Source organism: Rhincodon typus, chromosome 2, assembly GCF_021869965.1.
Source record: "Rhincodon typus isolate 14 chromosome 2, sRhiTyp1.1, whole genome shotgun sequence".
NCBI lineage: Eukaryota > Metazoa > Chordata > Chondrichthyes > Orectolobiformes > Rhincodontidae > Rhincodon > Rhincodon typus.
The window spans coordinates 62,650,044-62,670,236 of NC_063333.1; the positions used below are offsets into that span (position 1 = coordinate 62,650,044).

Below are 20,193 nucleotides of genomic sequence, written 5' to 3' on the forward strand. Positions count from 1 at the left end.
TCCACGTGCTGATTGCTGAGGATGGTGCAGCAGTCAATGGTGGTGGGCAGGTGAGGGACTTGAAAGAAGTGGCATGTATTGAGGTGGGAACAAGGACAGTGCTGGTCAAAGGTGATTGGCACCATGTCCATTGTTTCTTGCAAATTGAACATTGGCATCACAATTATGCAGATGTTAGCAGTCCAGTTTTCTGCAATCACCCCTTTGACTATACCTCACGTCTGCTATAGTTTGAAGCACGTATTTACCTGTTCACTAGTAAGCAATTACAAAACTCGGAAATTAAATAAAGCCTCTAAACCCCTTGCCAAGTATGCTGATTTACAGGAACATGCAACCAGCTGCTGTGTGATTTTCCTCTCTTTGAGAAACAGATTGAATATAAACCCATTGACTTTATTCTATAGACCCCTTATATCAGGTGGTGAGCCAACCTCCTTCCCACCCACCTCAACCTGGTTCCCAAAATATGGAGGAGGTCGCTGTGTTTGGTAAGGCACTCAAAAGATTGCCTACCCTTAAGACCTACTGAGGTCGTTAATTACTCAATTTAGTTGCAGTTACGGACAGAAAGGAGGCAGACGTTTGTTCACATGTTTTGGGAGGTGAACTCTACACACTGGAGGCAATCCCCACCAAGATGTTAACCATTCCCACCCTTTCCTCCTTGTCCTAGCCTTCAAATCCCAACCCCTCCATTGCGTATTCATATATGGCTGCCAGGTTTTGAGGGCAAGACTTTCTGATAGGAGATTGACCCTCAGCCTGTTTTCTTTAATTCACTTGTAGGACATGGGCATTGCTGCTGTTCAGCATTTATTACCCATCCCTAGTTGCCTTTTAGAAGTTGGTGGTGAGCTGCCTCTTGAACCACTGTAGTCCACACGTTGTAGATAGACACACAATGCCCTTAGTGGGGGAATTCCAGGATTTTGACCCTGGAATGGCAATATGTATTCAAGTCAGAATGGTGAGTAGTTTGGAGCGGAACCTGCAGATGGTAGAATTCCCATATATCTGCTGCCCTGTCCTTCTAGATGGAAGTGGTCATGGGTTTGGAAGGTGCTGCCTAAGGATCTTTGGTGAATTTCTGCAGTGCATCTTGCAGATAGTACACACTGCTGCTACTGAGCATTGGTCGTGGAGGGAGTGGATGCTTGTGGATGTAGTGTCAATCAAGTGGCCTGCTTTGTCCTGGATGGTGTCAAGCTTCTTGAGGGTTGATGCAGCTGCACTCATCCGGGCAAGTGGGGAGTATTCCATCAACACGTTCCTTGTGGATGGTGGATGGGCTTTGGGAATCAGGAGTACATGTTGCTTGTAGGATATTGTCACTGAAGGATGGGTTTTTTATCAAAGTTAGTTGTACCGGATGGTGGTGAAGGATGTGTATTATGCTCTATGAGACTAAAACTGAGCTTCCGGAACATTAGCCAGAGATTCTCCTTACAGTGGTTCTCTTTTCATATTGATCTTTAGTCCTTTCTATTTCTCAACTATCTGCTGTCTCACAGCAACACCATTGTTGTTTCTCAGCAAAGAAACAAAATCAAGTTCCATATGTACATTGGTGATACTAATGTTAAGCTCACCACTGCCTCTCTCAATCCCACTACAGCCTCTGTGTTTTTAGATTACTTGTCCAAAATTCAGTGCTTGATGAGTAGACATTTCCTCCAATTAAAACATAAGGAGGACCAAAGCTACTGGTCTTCCACATGCACAACAAACATTGTTCGCTGTGCCTATGTACTTTTGTATCTAAGTTGGCACTACAATTGGCGACATATAAACTTTTCACTATAATCAGTGAGTATATGTGACAATATACTCTATTCTATAAAGGCAATGCTATGGGTTTCAGCACTCCTGATCAATATCTCAAACAAAGCCAGACCCTGCTGCTCTATTTCATCTTGAACTTGTAAATCCATAATAACTCCATCATAATGATTGCTATTTATATCTTTCTAACATCTTTCTGCACCAGCTGTATTAGTCCATTTGTTGTCGAAATCTTCACCCCAGCTTTTGTTGCTCTGTCTATTATTTGCTGCCTATGCTATTTTGACACACAAATAGTCCTGTTTTGTAGCTTCACCAGTTTGATTCTTCATTTTCAGGTATGCCTGGTGCTGCTCCTGGCATGCCCTGCTACACTCTCCATTGAACCAGGGTTGATCCCCTGATTTGATGATAATGGTAGAGTGGGGAATATGCCAGGCCAGGAGGTTGCATGTACTGTTGGAGTACATTTCTGGTGCTGCTGATGGCCCACAGCATGAGATGGATGCCCAGTCTTGAGTTGTTAGATCTGTTCCCAATTAGCATGGCGATATGACATATCACACAATATAAGCTATTAAAAACCTGAGGCCAGGACTTTGTCTCCACAAGGACTGTGCAGCGGTCACTCTTACAGATGGACAGGTGCATCTGCAGCCGGCAGATTGGTAAGGATGAAGTCAAATACTCTTTTCCCTCTTGTTCATTCCCTCACATCTGCCACGGATCCAGTCTAGCAGCTATGAGCTTTAGGACCTGAACAGCTCGATCAGTAGTGCTGCTGCTGAGTCACTCTTGGTGATGGATATTGAAATCCCCCACTCAGAATGCATTTTGTGCCACTGCCATCCTCAGTGCTTCCTCCAAGTGTTGTTCAATATGGAGGAAATTAGAATCATTAGCCAGGGGAGGATGGTATGTGGTAATAAGCAGGAGGTTTCCTTGCCCACATTTGACTGAATACCATGAGATTTCATGGCATCCAGAGTCAATGTTGAGGGCTCCCAGGACAACTCCCTCCTGGCTCTATCTCACTGCTGCCACCTCTGATAGGTTGGACAGAATATTTCCAGGGATGGTGACAACGACGTGGGACATTGTCTGTAAGGTATAATTCCATGTATATGACTATGTCAGGCTGTTGCTTGACTAGTCTTTGAGACAGCTCTTCCAGTTTTGGCACTAGACCCCACATGTTTGTAAGGAGGACACTGCAGGTTCAAGGTTCAACAGGGCTGTTTCTGCCACTGTTGTTTACAGTGCTGAGGTTGGTGCCAGGTGGCCTGTCTGGTTTCATTTCTTTTTTGAGATATCATAGCAATTGATACAACTGTGTGGCTTGCTAGGCCATATCAGGGGGCAGTTGCGAATCAACCACATTGCTCTAGGTCTGGTGTCACACGTAGGCCAAGTCGGGTACAGAGGGCAGATTTCCTTCCCTGAAGGACATTAGTGAATCAGATGGGTTTTTCCGTCATTAATTTATAGTCATCTTTAGATTCTTAATCCCAGACATTTATGTAATTCAAATTCCATCATCTACCATGACAGGATTTGAACGCAGGTCCACAAAACTGTACCTGACTTTCTGGATTAGTAATCTTGTAATAATACCACTAGACCATTAGTTTCCTGATTTACTGACCCTCATATTAGGCTTTCAGCTTCCACCTATTCAAACATCTGACTTTAATCATTTGGTTCATTAGAATTACATCCATTTTATTTTGTCAAGTCAAGTCTTGCTTGGCAAGGCTGTCGATGGAAGTGCTAAACATGGTCACAATATATTAAACTGCCTATGCTGCCATTTATTTCTGCCAAGATCATGGCTTCCAACCTGGGTTGTTTGCATTAGCTGCACCTTCACCCTTGCTTTTCGTGCAGACAAGATTCGCCATGATGTTGTCGTCTAAAGTGCCCACAATAGCCATCCAATCCCTTTCCCCATCCTTGTTCTGAACAGCATTGCTTCCATATGCATCTGCATACTATGCTGTCCTTTAAATTTTGACACAGTGTTGACTATGAGTATACTATAATTCATAGGTTGAAACAAGTGCTTTGTCAGAGCGCGGGATTTGCCTCATTTTCACAAAATTGTACATTTCAAGTGATCGTGAATTCAAAATGTATGGAAATGAATATATTGGGAAAATAAACATGAGTTTTGTAAGCTGCTTTTTTATCTACATGTCTTGCTAGCAATGGCTCTGCAGTGCATTGCTTTTATTCCAGCTGTTGAACATATTTGTGAATAGAAATTGAAAGGTCACTTGTGTCTTCAGGCAAATCCTCCCACAGAAAAGAACTTTCTGTTGTGTCACTTGTTGAAGCACTGTCACTTTCAATTTCTTATCAGTTCTATACATGTCACAGTTCAACATAATACAATTAGTATACCAAGGATTTAATAGGTCAAAGTACTTCAATTTCATCAGAAGATGAACTGGTCAATTTATACTTTCATCAGGTATTAGCCGAATTCTGGAGGAAAGATTTTATATTGTTCTGTAATTGTAGCCATAGCAAGTCTAAATTTTTTGATAAAATCTAATAAAGCCAGGTAACCCATTCAATGTCTATGCATCCTTTCACAAAGGAAAAGATCTTTCCTTGCTGCCCATTTGCTGTTGGTTTTCTGACTGCTGTGCAAATCGCAAAACTGCAGCTGTGAAAAGGGGCAAAAGGACATTAGAGAGCTTTGATAATCATAAAGTACATACTCACAGTAGTAGATGTGAACACATAATGATTTGGACAATATACACATGCAACATGTAACAATTTGATTCAATAACATAGTAGTGACATGGAGTCATAGAGATGTACAGCACAGTAACAGACCCTTCAGTCCAACTTGTCCATGCCAACTAGATATCCTAAATTAATCTAGTGTCATTTGCCAGCATTTAGTCTATATCCCTCTAAACCTTTCTTACTCATGTACCCAGCCAGATGCCTTTTAAATGTTGTAATTGTACCAGCCTCCACCACTTCCTCCAGTAGCTCATTCCATATATGCATTACCCACTGCATGAAAAAGGTGCCCCTTAGGTCCCCATTAAATCTTTCCCTTCTCACCTTAAACCTATGCCCACTAGTTTTGGACTCCCTACCCTTTTTAATCAAAAACTGTTATTTCTAAAAATATAGAAGTATAAAACCACTGTTTTGTAGCAAATCAGAGAATTGTGCACCTCCCACGGATGCACAATAAACACTTTGACAAAGAAACTTAAGTCTTGTTTGGTATTTAAGGGATCGAAGGGTTAAAAAAGTTCCCTTTCAAGCTGGATAAGAAATTTTCGAAATCCTAGTCTATCTTGACACCTCTTGACGTGTTTCAGGTCCTCGCTGATCTTGGCATCTCTGATTGTGAAAGATCAGTCCTAAACAGAAGACTTGGCTACATTATCTTATATCCTCACCTAAATGAATTTCAAGCCTAGCGTCACCCTGATCCCTTCTTTCATTGCTTTCACCTCCATACAGACATTTCATTGGTCAGGAATCTTCATCTGCACAGCAGTTTCTTAATCCCGCCTACATAATTCCACCTGAATCCCTCCCCCCATGGCTTACTCTCCCTGCAATTCTGCATCACATACTTCCAGTATGACATTTGCTGTTCTCAATTATTTTGCATCTCCTATAAACTCCAATCTATCTCCCTCTGAGTTTCCTGTACATTGTTCTCTCAGGCCCAATCTTAACAATGTTATCAAATGCTAAGGCTTGTCCTGATGTCATTATCTGGTGAACTAAACTCTAGCTGGGAGAGGCTGAATGCCAAATTTCCGACATTTCCTTCTACCCCTCCCTGGAGATTGACTCCACCATCAAATAGCAAGTCTTATTTCCAAGATTGCCAATGATGTAATGTTCTCTATGATCTTCTCTTCATTGCTTCCAACTTCTGGGGACCCCATACTGCCGTCTTTTGTAAAAGCAAGACTTAAATTTTAAAAATCCTTTCATAACTATTGGACAGCCCAAAGCACTCAACAGCCAACAAAGTACTTTTAGAAGTGTTACAACATGTTAACATGGAGGAAACGTGTTCAGTCTATTCCTGAAGTCTGGCAATTAGGTAACAGTCCAATGACAAAATCCTGGGGCAGAATGGAACTCTGGAGTTGGCCTCCTTGAAATCCCAGATCCTCATTGTACTTTAGAGATGGACCGCATCATTTCCTCTGCCTGCTCTCATGCTGAGACACCCAGCAATGCACAGAATGAAATTATTTACATGGTATAAAAACAGAAAGTGTTGGAAAAATTCAGCAGGTTAGGCTGCATTTGTGAAGATAGAAATTGGGGGCTAACGTTTTGATTCAATTATTACTCTTCATATTTTTTCCTTTTTTCCTAACTTTTCATCACTGGAGGCAGGAACTTAAAACATCTTTTTTATTAAAACTAGCATTCTGAAAACGTGCAACACTGTTATGTTTATTTTAAAGCACCAGGTGCTTGCTGGTCTGAAAATCATCAATCATGATATCCATCTGTTGCTTTTGTGAGGTCTATTGTAAATATATATATATTTGCCTGTTCAAAAGTCATGAACACTGGATACTGTGAGTGTATAAAATAACCAAGGTTGATGTGAAATGAATGAAAGATTTTTGAGTTTGATAATAAGTCCCTTCTGAAGCTGCTCATGTTCCTAAAGTATGAACATGTATAGTTAACAGACACACTGCACATACATTAAGAAGAAAATGAGAACAGTAAATAAGTGAGAAGTGGAAAATGAATATAAAGAAAACACAGGAAAGATACATAAATCATGCATGAAAAGAAAGGAAAACTCAGAGCCACAGTGAAAGGTTAAATAATGGGAAACAAGGAGGCAGGAAAGTCTAGACTGATGACTAAGATGATTGTTCTTTTATTGCAAATAGCTTTTCAAGTTTGTACGTATGTTTTCATCAGTAAACAGGGCTATGACAAACAACAATTTCTATTTATATAGCATCTCTAACAGAGTTAAACACTTAATTGCTGCACGGGAGCAATGTAAACGAAATATGACACAAGTCAGACAGTTGTTATGATGGTGTAGATGGGAGTTGTGCATGGGCAGTCTGCAGAATATCCATCATAGCACAATCTAAAGAAATTGCCCAGGTCATTTAGTTTCCCACAGGGCAAATTTTTGAAATATTCATTCATGGGATGTAGTCATTGCTGGCTAGGCCAGCATTTATTATCTATCCCTAATTTCCAGAGGACAGTTAAGAGTCAACCACATTGCTGTCAGTCTGGAGTCATGTGTAGGCCAGACCAGATAAGGATTGGAGATTTCCTTCCCTAAAGGACATCAGTTTTACCCATAATAATCCCATGGTTCTTAATTCTATCATCTACCAAAGCTGGATTTGAACCCAGGTCCCTGGATTCATAGACAAGGGATAATACTACTAGGCCATCACTCCCCCTTTCATATGCCTGAAACCCGCTGAAAATCTCCATTCAAATCAGAGAATTCAAAGGTGAAATGAAATTAAGTAAAATATCAAATACTTATTCTAATTCTTCACTAACTCTTCAACTGACTCCATACATGCCCTGTACACCCTCCACTGCACTACCATCCTGACCTAATTTAGCCCCACCTCCCAGGATCTGAGCCCTTTCCCTCTGCTGGACCCCACTTGAGACACACACACCGCCGCACCTGACCTGACCGACCCCACCTGCCCCCAGAACCAATCCCTTAGCCCCAGTCAACTTCCCCCATCAATAATGTCCCAACCTCCTGTCAGTAAACATGGAGCTGGACAAACACAGCAGGTCAGACAGCATCAGAGGAGCAGGAAAGGCAATGTTTCAGGTCGAAACCCTTTGTCAGGACTTTGCCAGTACTGATGAAGAGTTTTGACCTGAAACGTTGCCCTTCCTGCTCCTCTGATGCAGTCTGACCTGCTGTGTTTGTTCAGCTCCATGTTTAGGGACTCTGGCTTCCAGCATCTGCAGTCCTTAACTGTCTCCTATGCTCCAACCTCCTCTCCTGCTGCTAGATCTCAACTGACCACATTGGACCCAACCTGACAATAATCCCTGTCAGACCTGATCCGCACACTGCCTGGCCCCTCCCCCACCCTCATATGCCTCCTGATGCACCTGACCCTATTGGATCCTGACCCAGACAGCAACTGATAAAGTGGCTTAAGGACTTTAAGTTCCAGAATATGGCAGCTGACTGCTGTGAAAAGGGGGAATGGTTTGCTTTCTTCTAACAGCTCTGCACTACTATAGAGCTGTCAGAGTGGAAGTATGGTTCCATATTTCTGACAGAAGCCTGAGCAGAACTTTCCCTCAGAAATTCAGAGCTCACATCTTTGGCTAATAAATAAAGGGCCGGTGTGACAATTTTCTAGAGATTGCCATGCCTTGGCGAATCTGCCTCACTGAGTCACATAAAGAGATATTAGGAGCTGGATTTTTTGCACAACTCCTGAGGCATGTTCAAAAAGAGGAGGGTGTGACTCTGCTGTGGAAGTCTGGCATCTAGTTGAGGCAGATCTTCTTTTGCTGATGGGACAAAGAAGTGGCGTATGGAATAGGCAGACAGGAAGCCAGAAATGCAGCACAGCCACTGAGGTTCATTCCAAGTTCTAGCCCACTTCTTTTATTATGCTGCTCCAAGGGACTCCTGCTGTGGTGTGAGCTGCAAATATATGGAGGAGGCGTAAACACTTGACAAGGGCAGATAAGGTTAGTTTAAGTTTTCAGAACCAAAGTTATTAAAATATCTATCTCTGTAAAAATGAAAAAAAAATACAAGCTGCAGCTGTCAGTTATTGCAAAAAAAAATCTGGCGTATATTGATCGAATACGGACCTAGGAAATAAAGCAATTTCTTTTTCTTTATGCTTCTATAGCATGTGATCATTGCTGCTAAGGCCAGTATTTGTTGCCCATCCATCAAGGCCCTTGAGGTGAATGACTTGTGTTGCCAGTTCACAGGGTAGTTAGCAGTTAAACAGATTTCTGTGAATCAGGAGTCACATGTAGGCCAGATCACGTAAGAATGGTAGCTTTCCTTCCATAAAGGATTGGAGTGAATCAGATGGGTTTTTATGACTATCGCTGATAGCTTCGTTATTGAGGCGAGCTTTCAATTCCAGATCTGTATTGACTGAATTTAAATTCCACCAGCTGCCGCATCCATAGAGCATTCGCCTGAGTCTCTGGAATAACTAGTCCAGGGACACTGTCTTCCCAAATTCCTGTTGTTTCAATTGACTTCCTTGGTAACATTTTTCAAAGGCTATTATCATACGTGAGCCCATTAAGCTTGTCCGCTCCCATCAGCTTTCTTACTTTTTTCTTCTTTCCTCTTTAACCCTTTTTTTTTTTTTCTCTTTCTTTTTTTCCTTTCTTTTTAAGTCTGGAGACAGGCGGGTAAAGAAGGAGGCACTGGCAGCAATAGCAGGACAACGCGGACACGGCTCCACCCCTGCTCGGGATCTCCCAGCGAGCGAGGAGCATGCCCTGGGATGAATCCCCCAGTCCAGACTCACAGGCGACGCCAAGGCTCCAGGTCCGCAGCTGGTCCCGGGTGCCTGAAGGAGGAGAAGTGGCAGCCTTGGCACAGCATACCAGTGAAGTGGTCTTCGTTCTGGCATGGCAGTCTTGTTCTGACGTAGAGGTCTCTTCTTCTTCGACTTCAATTTCCAGGTATTCCAGTGGCCTGGACGGTGATCTTGTCCCAGAATGGCAGTCTCATCCTGGAATGGTGGTCTATTCCCAGCTAAGACTTGAGGGTATTCCATCGCACCTTAATCAGCTTTCTCTGAGCCCAGAAGCCGTTAGCTGAACTGTGATGAACTTAGTTTTAATTTTAGTTTTATTAATTGTTATTACGTATGATTTCTGTCATTGATTTAGGCGCCTTGGTGGGGTGACTTACAAAACCTTTCACTGTAGTTTTCATATAGAAGTACATATGATCATAAATTTCTATTCTTTTCTATTTTATAATACTTGACTGAAATTCAAAATTATGAAATCAGTTAGTAAATATAATTTAGCTTTTCTAATTTCTGTGGAGTTATGAAAAGATTAAAAATATTAAACCTTTAATGTTCGAAGAAAGCTCTCACTCATACATTGATATTGAGAAAGCTCTCATTTATAACGCCCATTCAAAATATTTAAATCCCCCCAAGTGGATAATCTACCATGAAATGAAACTGGATAGGTACTTGAGGGAGTAAAATTGCAATGTTACAGGATAATGACATTTACTTTCCATGTCCCAGTGTTCTCCTGCTGTGCTGTTGCAACTCAAATGTAGGTATAATTCACTAGTATACTTTTACGACTGTACCTACTGACGTTTTGGCTTTTCCTTTCCATAAAACTGAGGAACACAATAAAGCTGCCCAACATCAGCAGACCACAGCAGACCCTTGGTGAATTATACAGGAGAGTGTGGGAACAGTGACTTAGCCTGGGTGAGGGAGAACGAAGGGTTTTGGCTGCCCAACATCAGACATATGTTCAGCAGAGATCGCACAGGGAACCTGACACGCAGTGGCACCTGGTAATTCGGATACCTGTTTATAAACAGAGAGTGTTGGCTAAGCAGGACAGAGTTTGCAAATCCATTATCTCATAGGAACATAGAAAACAGGAGCAGGAGTCAGCAATTCATCCCTTTGAAGCTGGTCCACAACTTAATATGATCATGGCTGATCACTACCCTGTTCCGGCTTTCTTGCCATACTCTTGATCCCTTTAGCCCTAAGAACCATATCTAACACTTTCCGGAAAACATTAGAAGATTTGGCCTCAATAGCTGTAGCTGTGTGACAGTTACATGCTCCTCACTGTCTTGCAGTGATATCCCTGGCAGTTGGAGTGTGAAGCTGGAGGAACATGGCAGGTCAGGCAGCATCAGAGCAGGAAAGTTGACGTTTCGGGTCGGGATCCTTCTTCAGAAATGGTGGGGGTGGGGGGGGATCTCAGAATAAATAGAGAGAGGAGGGGTGGGGCTGGAGAACGTAGGTGGGTTGGTGAGAGGTGAGTGCAGTGGTGAGGATGGATCAGTGAGGTGAGAGGGGCAGGTAGGTGGGAGAGAAGATGGACAGGTTGTGTCAGGCCAAGGAGGCAGGGAGGAGAGGGAGGGTTGGTCATGGAATGAGGCCGGGGGTGGGGAGATTTTGAAACTGGTAAAATCCACATTTAGGCCATTGGGCTGTAGGCTCCCGAGGTGGAATATGAGGTGCTGCTCCTCCACTTTCCGGTGGCATCATTGTGACACTGAAGGGGACCCAGGATGGACATGTCACCCGGCAGTGGGAGGGGGAATTAAAATGGTCCATGACTGGAAGGTGTTGTCGTTTGTCACGAACAGAGTGCAGGTGCTCTACAAAGTGGTCTCCCAGCCTCTGCTTGGTATCACCGATGTAGAGGAGGCCTCATTGGGAACAGTGGATGCAATAGACCACATTGACGGATGTGCAGGTGAACCTCTGTCTAAATGTGGAAGGTTTGTTTGGTGCCTTGAATGGAGGTGAGGGGGGAGGTGTAGAGGCAGGTGTAGCACTTCCTGCAGTTGCAGGGAAAGGTGCTGGGGAGTGGTGGGGTTAGTGGGGAGTGTGGAGCGGACGAGGGAGTCACGGAGAGAATGGTCCCTTCAAAAGGCAGATAGGGGTGGGGAGGGAAATATATCTTTGGTTGTGGAGTCAGATTGTAGGTGGCGGAAGTAGCAGAACATGATACGTTGGTTAGTTAGAAGAGTTTCAGGGCCGAAGAGATTACCAGAGTTGATAGTTGTGCTCGCTATACCTTTTTGACCTCAGCTGGCTCTGGCTTCCACCTCTCAAAATTCAACATATAATGGCAGAGAAAACAGTTCAACTACTTATGTCCAAGTGTGCACATCCTCATGTCACTCTGAATTTGTAGTTTGAAATGTAGTTGCAAACAGACAAAAATCTAATAGATCCAGTTTCTTTCCAGATCTTCTGATGATCACAGTTGGATCTATGCTATATTTGGGGCAAAACCTTTGCACAATATCCAGCTGACTTCCATACCGTAATAGTTTTCTAAATTAGGACAATGTAAAAGAATTACACAATTGTTTCAGTCCATCATGTGTGCACCTGCTCTCTGACCGTTTTGACTTAATGTCATTGTCCTGCCTCCTCCATACTCCTGCATATTGTTCTTATTTGAATAATCATCGAATGCCTTCACTTGAATGCTTCAGTTGAAGCTTCTTCCACCAAAACTTGGCAGATGGAGTTTAATGCAGGAGTGTGTTGAGTTCATGCACTTTGGTAGGAAAAATTAAATCATAGAATAGTATTTAAATAGAAAGAGATTACAAAAATGGTGCAGTGCAGAGGGATGTGTATGTTCTTGTGCATGAAACACAAGAGTGTGCAGATACAGCAATTAATTAAGGCAAATTAAATTTTGGCCTTTGTTGCTAAGGAGTTGGAGTATAAAAATAGGGAAACCTTGTTACAAGGCATTGTTGCAGGGCATTGGTGAGGCTACACCTGGCGTACTGTGTATGGTTTTAGTCCTCATATTTAAGAAAATATGTGTTAGTATTGGGGGCAGTTCAAATAAGACTCACTAAGCTGATTCCTGGGTCAGAAAGGTTGACTTAGGAAGAACATCAGATATTTATTTCTTAGAGTTTTGAAGATTGAAAGGTGATGTTTTTGAGACTTACCAGATTCTGAGGGAGATTGACAGGGTAGGTATTGAAAAGATGTTTCTAAGAGTGAGAAGATCTTGAACTAATGGATATAGTTACTGACTAAAGGGGACAGCCATTTAAAACTGAGATACAAATTAATTTCTTCTCCCAGAGGATAGTGTTTGTCTGGAATTCTTGACTGAGAGAACTGTGGAGGTTAGATCAATGAGAGTATTTAAAGAGCTGGGAGATGGATTTTTGAAACATTGGGGAGTTGATGGCTGTATTGAGCTGTCCCAAAAGAGTAGCTGAGGCCTGAGGCATATCAGTCATGATCTGCTGAATGGTTGGGCAGTCTTGAGGGTATACTCCTGCTCCTATTTTTATGTTCGTACATTTGTTTATTTTCTTATTTGAGCCCTGAACAACTTGCTTGTGAGAAAGTTTTATCTTATCTTGCATTTGTCAGCCTTGCTAATGTTCTAGCTTGTCAATCCCCAAAACACAAACCTATTTAATGTAGAGCAAAAGACTATAAGATACAGAAGCAGAAGCAGGCCATTCAGTCCATAGGGTCTGCTCCACCATGACATGGCTGATCTGATAATCCTCAAATCTACTCTCTTGCCTTTTCCACATGATCCGTGACTCTTCTACTGATTAAAAATCTGTTTATCTCAGCCTTGAAAGTACTTAAAGACCCAACCTCTATAGCCCTATGCAGTAAAGAATTCCATAAATTTGCTCCCTGAAAGAGAAGAAATTCTTTCTCATCTCTGTTTTAAAGGGGTGACCCAGTTTGCAATTAAGCCCCACGGTCCTCCCACAAAGGAGAAAAAAACCTTTCTGCATCTACCTTGTCAAGTCTCCTAAGAATCTTTTATTGTTCAGTGAGGTCACATCTCATTCTTCTAAACTCCAATGAGTACAGGCCAACCTACTCAACCTCTCTTCATAAGACAGATCCGTAAAGGGGATCAAACTCGTGAACTTCCTCCAGACTGTCTCCTTAGATCATTCCTTAGATAAGGTGTTTAAAACTGCACATTAGCTATGTAGAGTTTCAGAAAGACCTCCCTATTTTTATATTCCATTCCCTTTGAAATAAATGCCAACCTTATATTGCCTTCCCTGTCACCCACTGAACTTGCATGCCAACTTTTTGAAATTTATGCTCAAGGACTTTCAAATCCCTCTGTGCTAATCTTTTTACAGTCTTTCTCCATTTAAATAATATTCTGCTCTCCTATTCTTCATGATGAAGTGCATAACCTCACATTTTGCCACATTTCATCTGCCAAGTTTTTATCCATTCACTTAACCTGTCCTTTTTCCTCCGTAGACACTTTGTGTCATCCTTATCAGTTGTCCTCCCAGCTATTTTTGGATCATCTGAAAACTCATTTATACTACATTCACTTTCCTGATCCAAGTCATTTATATATTGCAAATAATTGCAGCCACAGTGCTGATCCATGTGGTACTCCACTAATCATAGGTTGCAATCATGAAAATGTCCCCCCTTATCTCAACTCTGTGTCTTCTCTTAGTCAGCCAATTCTCAATCCATGCTCATACACTACCTCCAACACATGGGTTCTTATCTTACTAGTTAAATTATCATGTGGTACCTTATGATATGCTTTCTGAAAATCCATATATATCACATCTACTGCTTCTTCTTTATCTATCCTGCTCTTTACCTCCTCAAAGAATTCTAATGAGTTTGTCGAGTATGATTTCCCGTTCATAAAGCCATGGTGACTCTGCTTGATCATATTATGTATTTTGAAATGCTATGCTAATACATCCTTCATAATAGACTCAAACATTTTCTCAATAACAGACATTAAGCTAACTGACTCAAAGCTACCTGTTTCTTTTCTGGCTCCTTCCCCTAATAAGTAAAGGTACAACATTGGCAGTTCTCCAATTTTTCGGGAAATTTCCAGCATCCAAGGATTCTTGGAATATTACTACCAGTGTATTCATTATCTCTATAGGTTTAATATTCTAGGATACACCCCATCATGTACAAGGGATGTATCAGTCTCTGGCCCCATTAGTTTCCTTACCACCTTTTCTCTCGTCACAGTTATTGCATTTATTTCCTTTCCTCCTTTTGCCCCTGGATTATTTAATATTTTTGGAATGATATTAATGTCTTCTACTGTGAAGATTAATGCAAAATATTTTGTCTATGCCTCTGCTATTTCTTGGTTCCCCATTGTTATTCCCCAAACTCATTCCCTAAGGGGCCAATGTTAATTTCGGCCTTTCTCTTCCTTTTCATATATTTAGGAAGTTTTTGTTGTCCATCTTGATATTGTGTATAGTTTTACCATCAAAGATTATATTATCTCTCTTTTTGTTTGGTTGTCTCCTTTGTTCGTTGTCCATTGTTAGTTTCTATACCTTTCCCAATTCTTTGGTTTACCACTAATCTTTGCCACATTTGATGGCTTGTCTCTCAAAATGATGTATGGCACATCATTTTTCCCAAACGTTATGAAGAAAATAACTGATGAAAACAATGAGTTTTTAATATTTTTCAATACTAATGACTCTGGTCACATTCACAATTAACAGTTCTCAGCTATATAAGACCATAACATAAAGGAGCAGAATTAGGCCAGTCAGTCCATCGAGTCTGCTCTGACATTCAATCATGACTGATATGTTTCTCAACTCCATTCTCTTGCCTTTCCCATAACCCTTGATCCCGTTACCAAACAAGGATCTATCTATCTCTGTCCTAAGTATACTCAATGACTTACCTTCCACAGCCTTCTGTGACAATGAGGTCCACAGATTCACCACATTCGGGGTGAAGAAATTCTTTCTCATCTCAGTTCTGAAGGGTTGTCCTTTCATTCAAGCTGTGTCCTTGGTCCTAGTCTCTCCAATTAGTAGAAACATCTCCATGTCCGCTTTATCCAGGCCTCTGAGTATTCTGTAAGTTTCAATGAGTACCCCCCTCAACCTTCTAGACTCTATCAAGTATAGACCCAGAGTCCGCAAACCCTCCTCATATAGTAAATGCTTCAATCACAGGATCATTCTTGTGGAATCTCCTTTGAACCCTCTCCAAGGTCAAGACATCCTTCCTTAGATATGGGGCCCAAGCTTCCCACAATGTTCCAAATGTAGTCTGACCAGAGCCTTGTACAGTCTCAGCAGTACATCCTTGCTCTCGTATTCTAGCTACCTTGAAATGAATGCTAACATTGCATTTTCCTTCTGAACTGCCACCTGAACCTGCATACTAACCTTAAGAGAGTCCTGAACTAGGACTCCCAAGTCTCTTTGTGCTTCAGATTTCCAAAGCTTTTCCTCATTAAGAAAAATTGACTATGCCTCTATTATTATTATCCAAATGTATGACCTCAAACTTTTCCACACTGTATTCCATCTGCCATTTCTTTGCTCACTCTCCTAGCTTGTCCAAGTCCTTCTGTAGCCTTCCCATTTCCTCAACCCTTCCCGTCTTTCCACATATCTTTGTGTCATCTGAAAACAGAGATAAAAATGTCCTTAGCTATTTCATCTAGATCATTATTTTATAACGTGAATAGTTGTGGTCCCAATGTGGACCCCTGCAGAACTCCATTTGTCACCGTCTGCCATCCTGAAAAAGGTCCTTTATCCCTTCTCTCTGCCTTCTGCTAGTCAGCCAATCCTCTATCCGTGCCAGTCCCTTTCCCCTAACACCAAGGACTCTTATCTTATTTAGCAGCCTCCCAAACAGCACCTTGTCAAAGGTGCCCTTAACAGTGACTTTCAATATTTAATAAGGTCAGTTCAAAGAACAGAGTAACAATAGCAACACTCACCTGCTCTGATGTGTAAGCCACTAGCTTTGAAATGACCGAGACTTCTTCAAGATCAGGATACTTTTCTTGCATTTGTGTAATCATCTTCTTTTTTGCAGCAAGAAGCGCCACAAGTGTACTTTCACTGGCTGTGCCCTAAATAAAAAAAATAAGGATCATGATTTTGTTGCAGTTAAACAGTTATACATTTCACAGTTTGGCTCCTTGGATCATGGTAGCCATGCAAGAAATACCATTTAGGCTTTAAATAGCATTACTTGTACACTTTGCCAACTATACTTACATCCTACGATCAAATCAAAAACAATATGCATACATTCAAAGATGAGTAGGCTAGGTGGATCGGTCATGCTAAATTGCCCAGTGTTCAGGGATGTGCAGATTAAGTAGGCTGCAGGGAGATGGGTCTGGATGGGATGCTCTGAGGGTCGGTGTGGACTTTTTGGGCTGAAGGGCCTATTTCCACACTGCAGGGATTCTAAAATTCTATGATCTGGTGTAAGCTGCGTTAGACATCAATTTGTTAACGTTGTTCATGGATATTCAGGGGATTCCATCTGAAGTATGCAGAGCTGGAAGATTATAACATGCATCAATTGATCATACTTATTTGATGCTTGCACTGCTATCTCCAGCCAATACCCTCTATTACTTTTGTATAAGTGAAGATGCACTGAACAGCAAAAAGGTCTCCAAACCAGTATTTTTTTAACCTACTTCAAACCAGTATTATTTAGGTAGATTGTTCATTACTTTCAGGTGGATGGAACAGTATGGAAGCAGGCCATTTGGCCCATCAAATCCACTCTGACCTTCCGAAGACCATCCCACCCAAATCTACACCCTCTAACCCTACATTTCCCATGGCTAATCCACCTAACCTACACATCCCTGGACACTATGGGCAATTTAGCATGGCCAATCCACCTAAGCTGCACTTCTTTGGACTGTGGGAGGAAACCAAAGCACCCAGAAAGAACCCATGCAGACATGGGGAAAACATACAAATTCCACATAGACAGTCGCTTGAGGCTGGAATCAAACCTGGGTCCCTGGCACTGTGAGGCAACAGTGCTAACTGTTGAGTTACCGTGCGGCACTAAGTTAGTGGCTGACTATTTTCTATTGGCTGTTATTGATGTTGTGAAAATGGTTAGTGGTTTCTGAAATTGTTTAAACTTGCTCAAGTATACAGAAATTGGCATGATGCATGCTGAAAGACATTTCCCTGACTTCAAAGATTCCAAGCAGATCACTCCATGTTTAAACTTTCTTATATTTTAATTACCTAATATGTCATTACAGATTGAAGAAATGGAAATAAATTTTCACTTGTTGCAGAACATAAAAATTAGTAAACAAACTTACATTATTTATATTTGTCTTAGCACATACATGCAGAAGTTCCTCAGGACTATGTCCCATAAGAATGTAAGAAGTAGGAGCAGGAGGAAGCCATCTCACCCATCGAGCCTGCTCTGCCATTCAATAAGGTCATGGCTGATATTTTCGTGGACTTAGCTCCACTTACGCCCCTGCTCACCATAACCTTTAATTTCTTTATTGTTCAAAAATCTATATTTGCCTTAAAAACATTCAATGAGGTTGTCTTAATTGCTTCACTGGGCAGGGAATTCCACAGATTCACCACCCTTTGGGTGATGATGTTCCTCCTCAACTCAGTCCTCAATCTGCTCCCCTTATTTTGAGACTGTGCCCCCTAATTCTAGTTTCACCTGCCAGTGGAAACAACCTCCCTGCTTCTCTCCTATCTATTTCCTTCATAATTTTATATCTTTCTATTAGAACCCCCTCATCCTTCTAAATTCCAACGAGTACAGTCCCAGTCTACTCAATCTCTCCTCATAAGGCAACCTTCTCAACTCTGGAATCAGCCTAGTGAACCACCTCTGCACCCCTTCCAGTGTCAGTACATCCTTGCACAAGTAAGGAGACCAAAGCTGTACACAGTACTCCAGGTGTGACCTCACCAGTACCCTATACAGCTGTAGCATAACCTCCCTGTTTTTAAACTCCATCCCTCTAGCAATGAAGGACAATATTCCATTTGCCTTCTTAATTACCTGCTGTACATGCAAACCAACATTTTGTGATTCATGCACGAGGACACCCAGGTCCCTCTGCACAGCAGCGTGCTACAATTTTTCACTATTTAAATATTATTCCATTTTGCTGTTATTTCTACCAAAATGGATGACCTCACATTTACCAACATTGTACTCCATCTGCCAGACCCTTGTCCACTTAATTAACATATCTAAATCCCTCTGCAGAATTTCAGTATCTTCTGCACACTTTGCACTATCACTTATTTTGTTTTAGTGTCATCTGTGAACTTTGACACACAATATTTGGTCCCCAACTCCAAATCATCTATGTAAACTGCAAACAACTGTCGTCCCAACACTGATATCCACTAGCCACTGATCGTCAACCAGAAAAACACCATTTATCCCCACTCTTTGCTTTCTGTTAGTTAACCAATCTTCTATCCATGCTAATACATTATCCATAACGCCGTGCACCTTTATCTTATGCAGCAGCCTTTTGAGCAGTACCTTGTCAAATGCCTTCTGGAAATCCAGATACACCACATCCACTGGATCCCCATTGTCCACTACGCTCCTAATGTCCTCAAAGAATTCCAGTTAATTAGTTAAACATGACCCGCCTTTCATGAACCCATGCTGCATCTGCCCAATGGGACAATTTCAATCCAGATGTCTCGCTATTTCTTCCTTGATTATAGATTCAAGCATTTTCCCCACTACAGAAGTTAAACTAATGAGCTATACTTACCTGCCTTTTGTTTGCCTCCTTTCCTAAACAGTGGCATCACATTTGCTGTTTTCCAATCTGCCAGAACAACCCCAGAGTCCTGAGAATTTTGGTGACTGACCACGAGTGCATTTGCTATTTCTCCCACCATCTCTTTTAGTACCCTGGGATGCATTCCATCAGGGCAATGAGACTTGCCTACCTTTAGTCCCATTAGCTTGCCCAATACAACCTCTTTAGTGATAATAATTGTTTCTAGGTCCTCATCTGCCATAGGCTCCATGACATCGATTATTGACATGTTTTTTGGGTCTTCCACGGTGAAGACTGACACAAAATACGTATTCAATGCCTCAACCATTTCCTCATTTCCCATTATTAAATCCCCTTTCTTATCCTCTAAAGGACCAATGTTTACCTTAGCCACAAGTTTTCGTTTTATATATTTGTAGAAAATTTACCATCTGTTTTTATATTCTGAGCTAGCTGACTCTCATAATCCATTTTACTTTTCTTTATAGCTGTTTTCGTGGCTTTCTGTTGCCTTTAAAGATTTTCCAATACCCTAGTTTCCCACTAATCTTTGCCACTTTTTATGCAATTGCTTTTAATTTGATGCCCTCCTTTTCAGTTCCTTAGTTATCCATGGCTGATTTTCCCTTTTTCTCGTACTTCCTTCTCAATGGTATACACTTTTACTGATCACTGTGAAAAATCACGTTGAAAGTTCTCCACATAGCCTTTGCTCCGAGTCTACCTTAGCCAACTCCTCCCTCATCCCATTGTAGTCTCCTTTGTTTAAGCACAAGATACTAGTATCGGATTTTTTCTTCTCACCCTCCAACTGTATTTTAAATTCAAGCATACTATGATCGGTCCTTCCGAAAGCATCCCTAACTATGAGATAACAACCGAAAGAACTGTGGATGCTGTAAATCAGTAACAAAAACAAAGTTGCCGGAAAAGCTCAGCAGGTCTGGCAGCATCTGTGAAGAAAAAAATCAGAGTTAACGTTTCGGGTCCGGTGACCCTTCTTCTGAGGAACTTGGTTTTAGTTCCCAGTTGTGAGATCATCAATTATTCCTGTCTCATTATACAAGA

The 20,193-nt window shown here is 41.6% G+C and overlaps 1 protein-coding gene across 2 annotated transcripts in view; it reads right to left on the reverse strand.

Annotated features, from left to right (window-relative positions):
• The window catches only part of ddc (dopa decarboxylase), a 118,642-nt gene that overhangs the window by 59,250 nt on the left and 39,199 nt on the right, over positions 1-20,193 (reverse strand). For both annotated transcript variants that reach the window (XM_048612623.1, XM_048612629.1), the window contains exon 5: positions 16,294-16,428. In XM_048612623.1, coding sequence (XP_048468580.1) covers positions 16,294-16,428 — 135 coding nt within the window. The remainder of the gene's footprint in view (positions 1-16,293; positions 16,429-20,193) is intronic.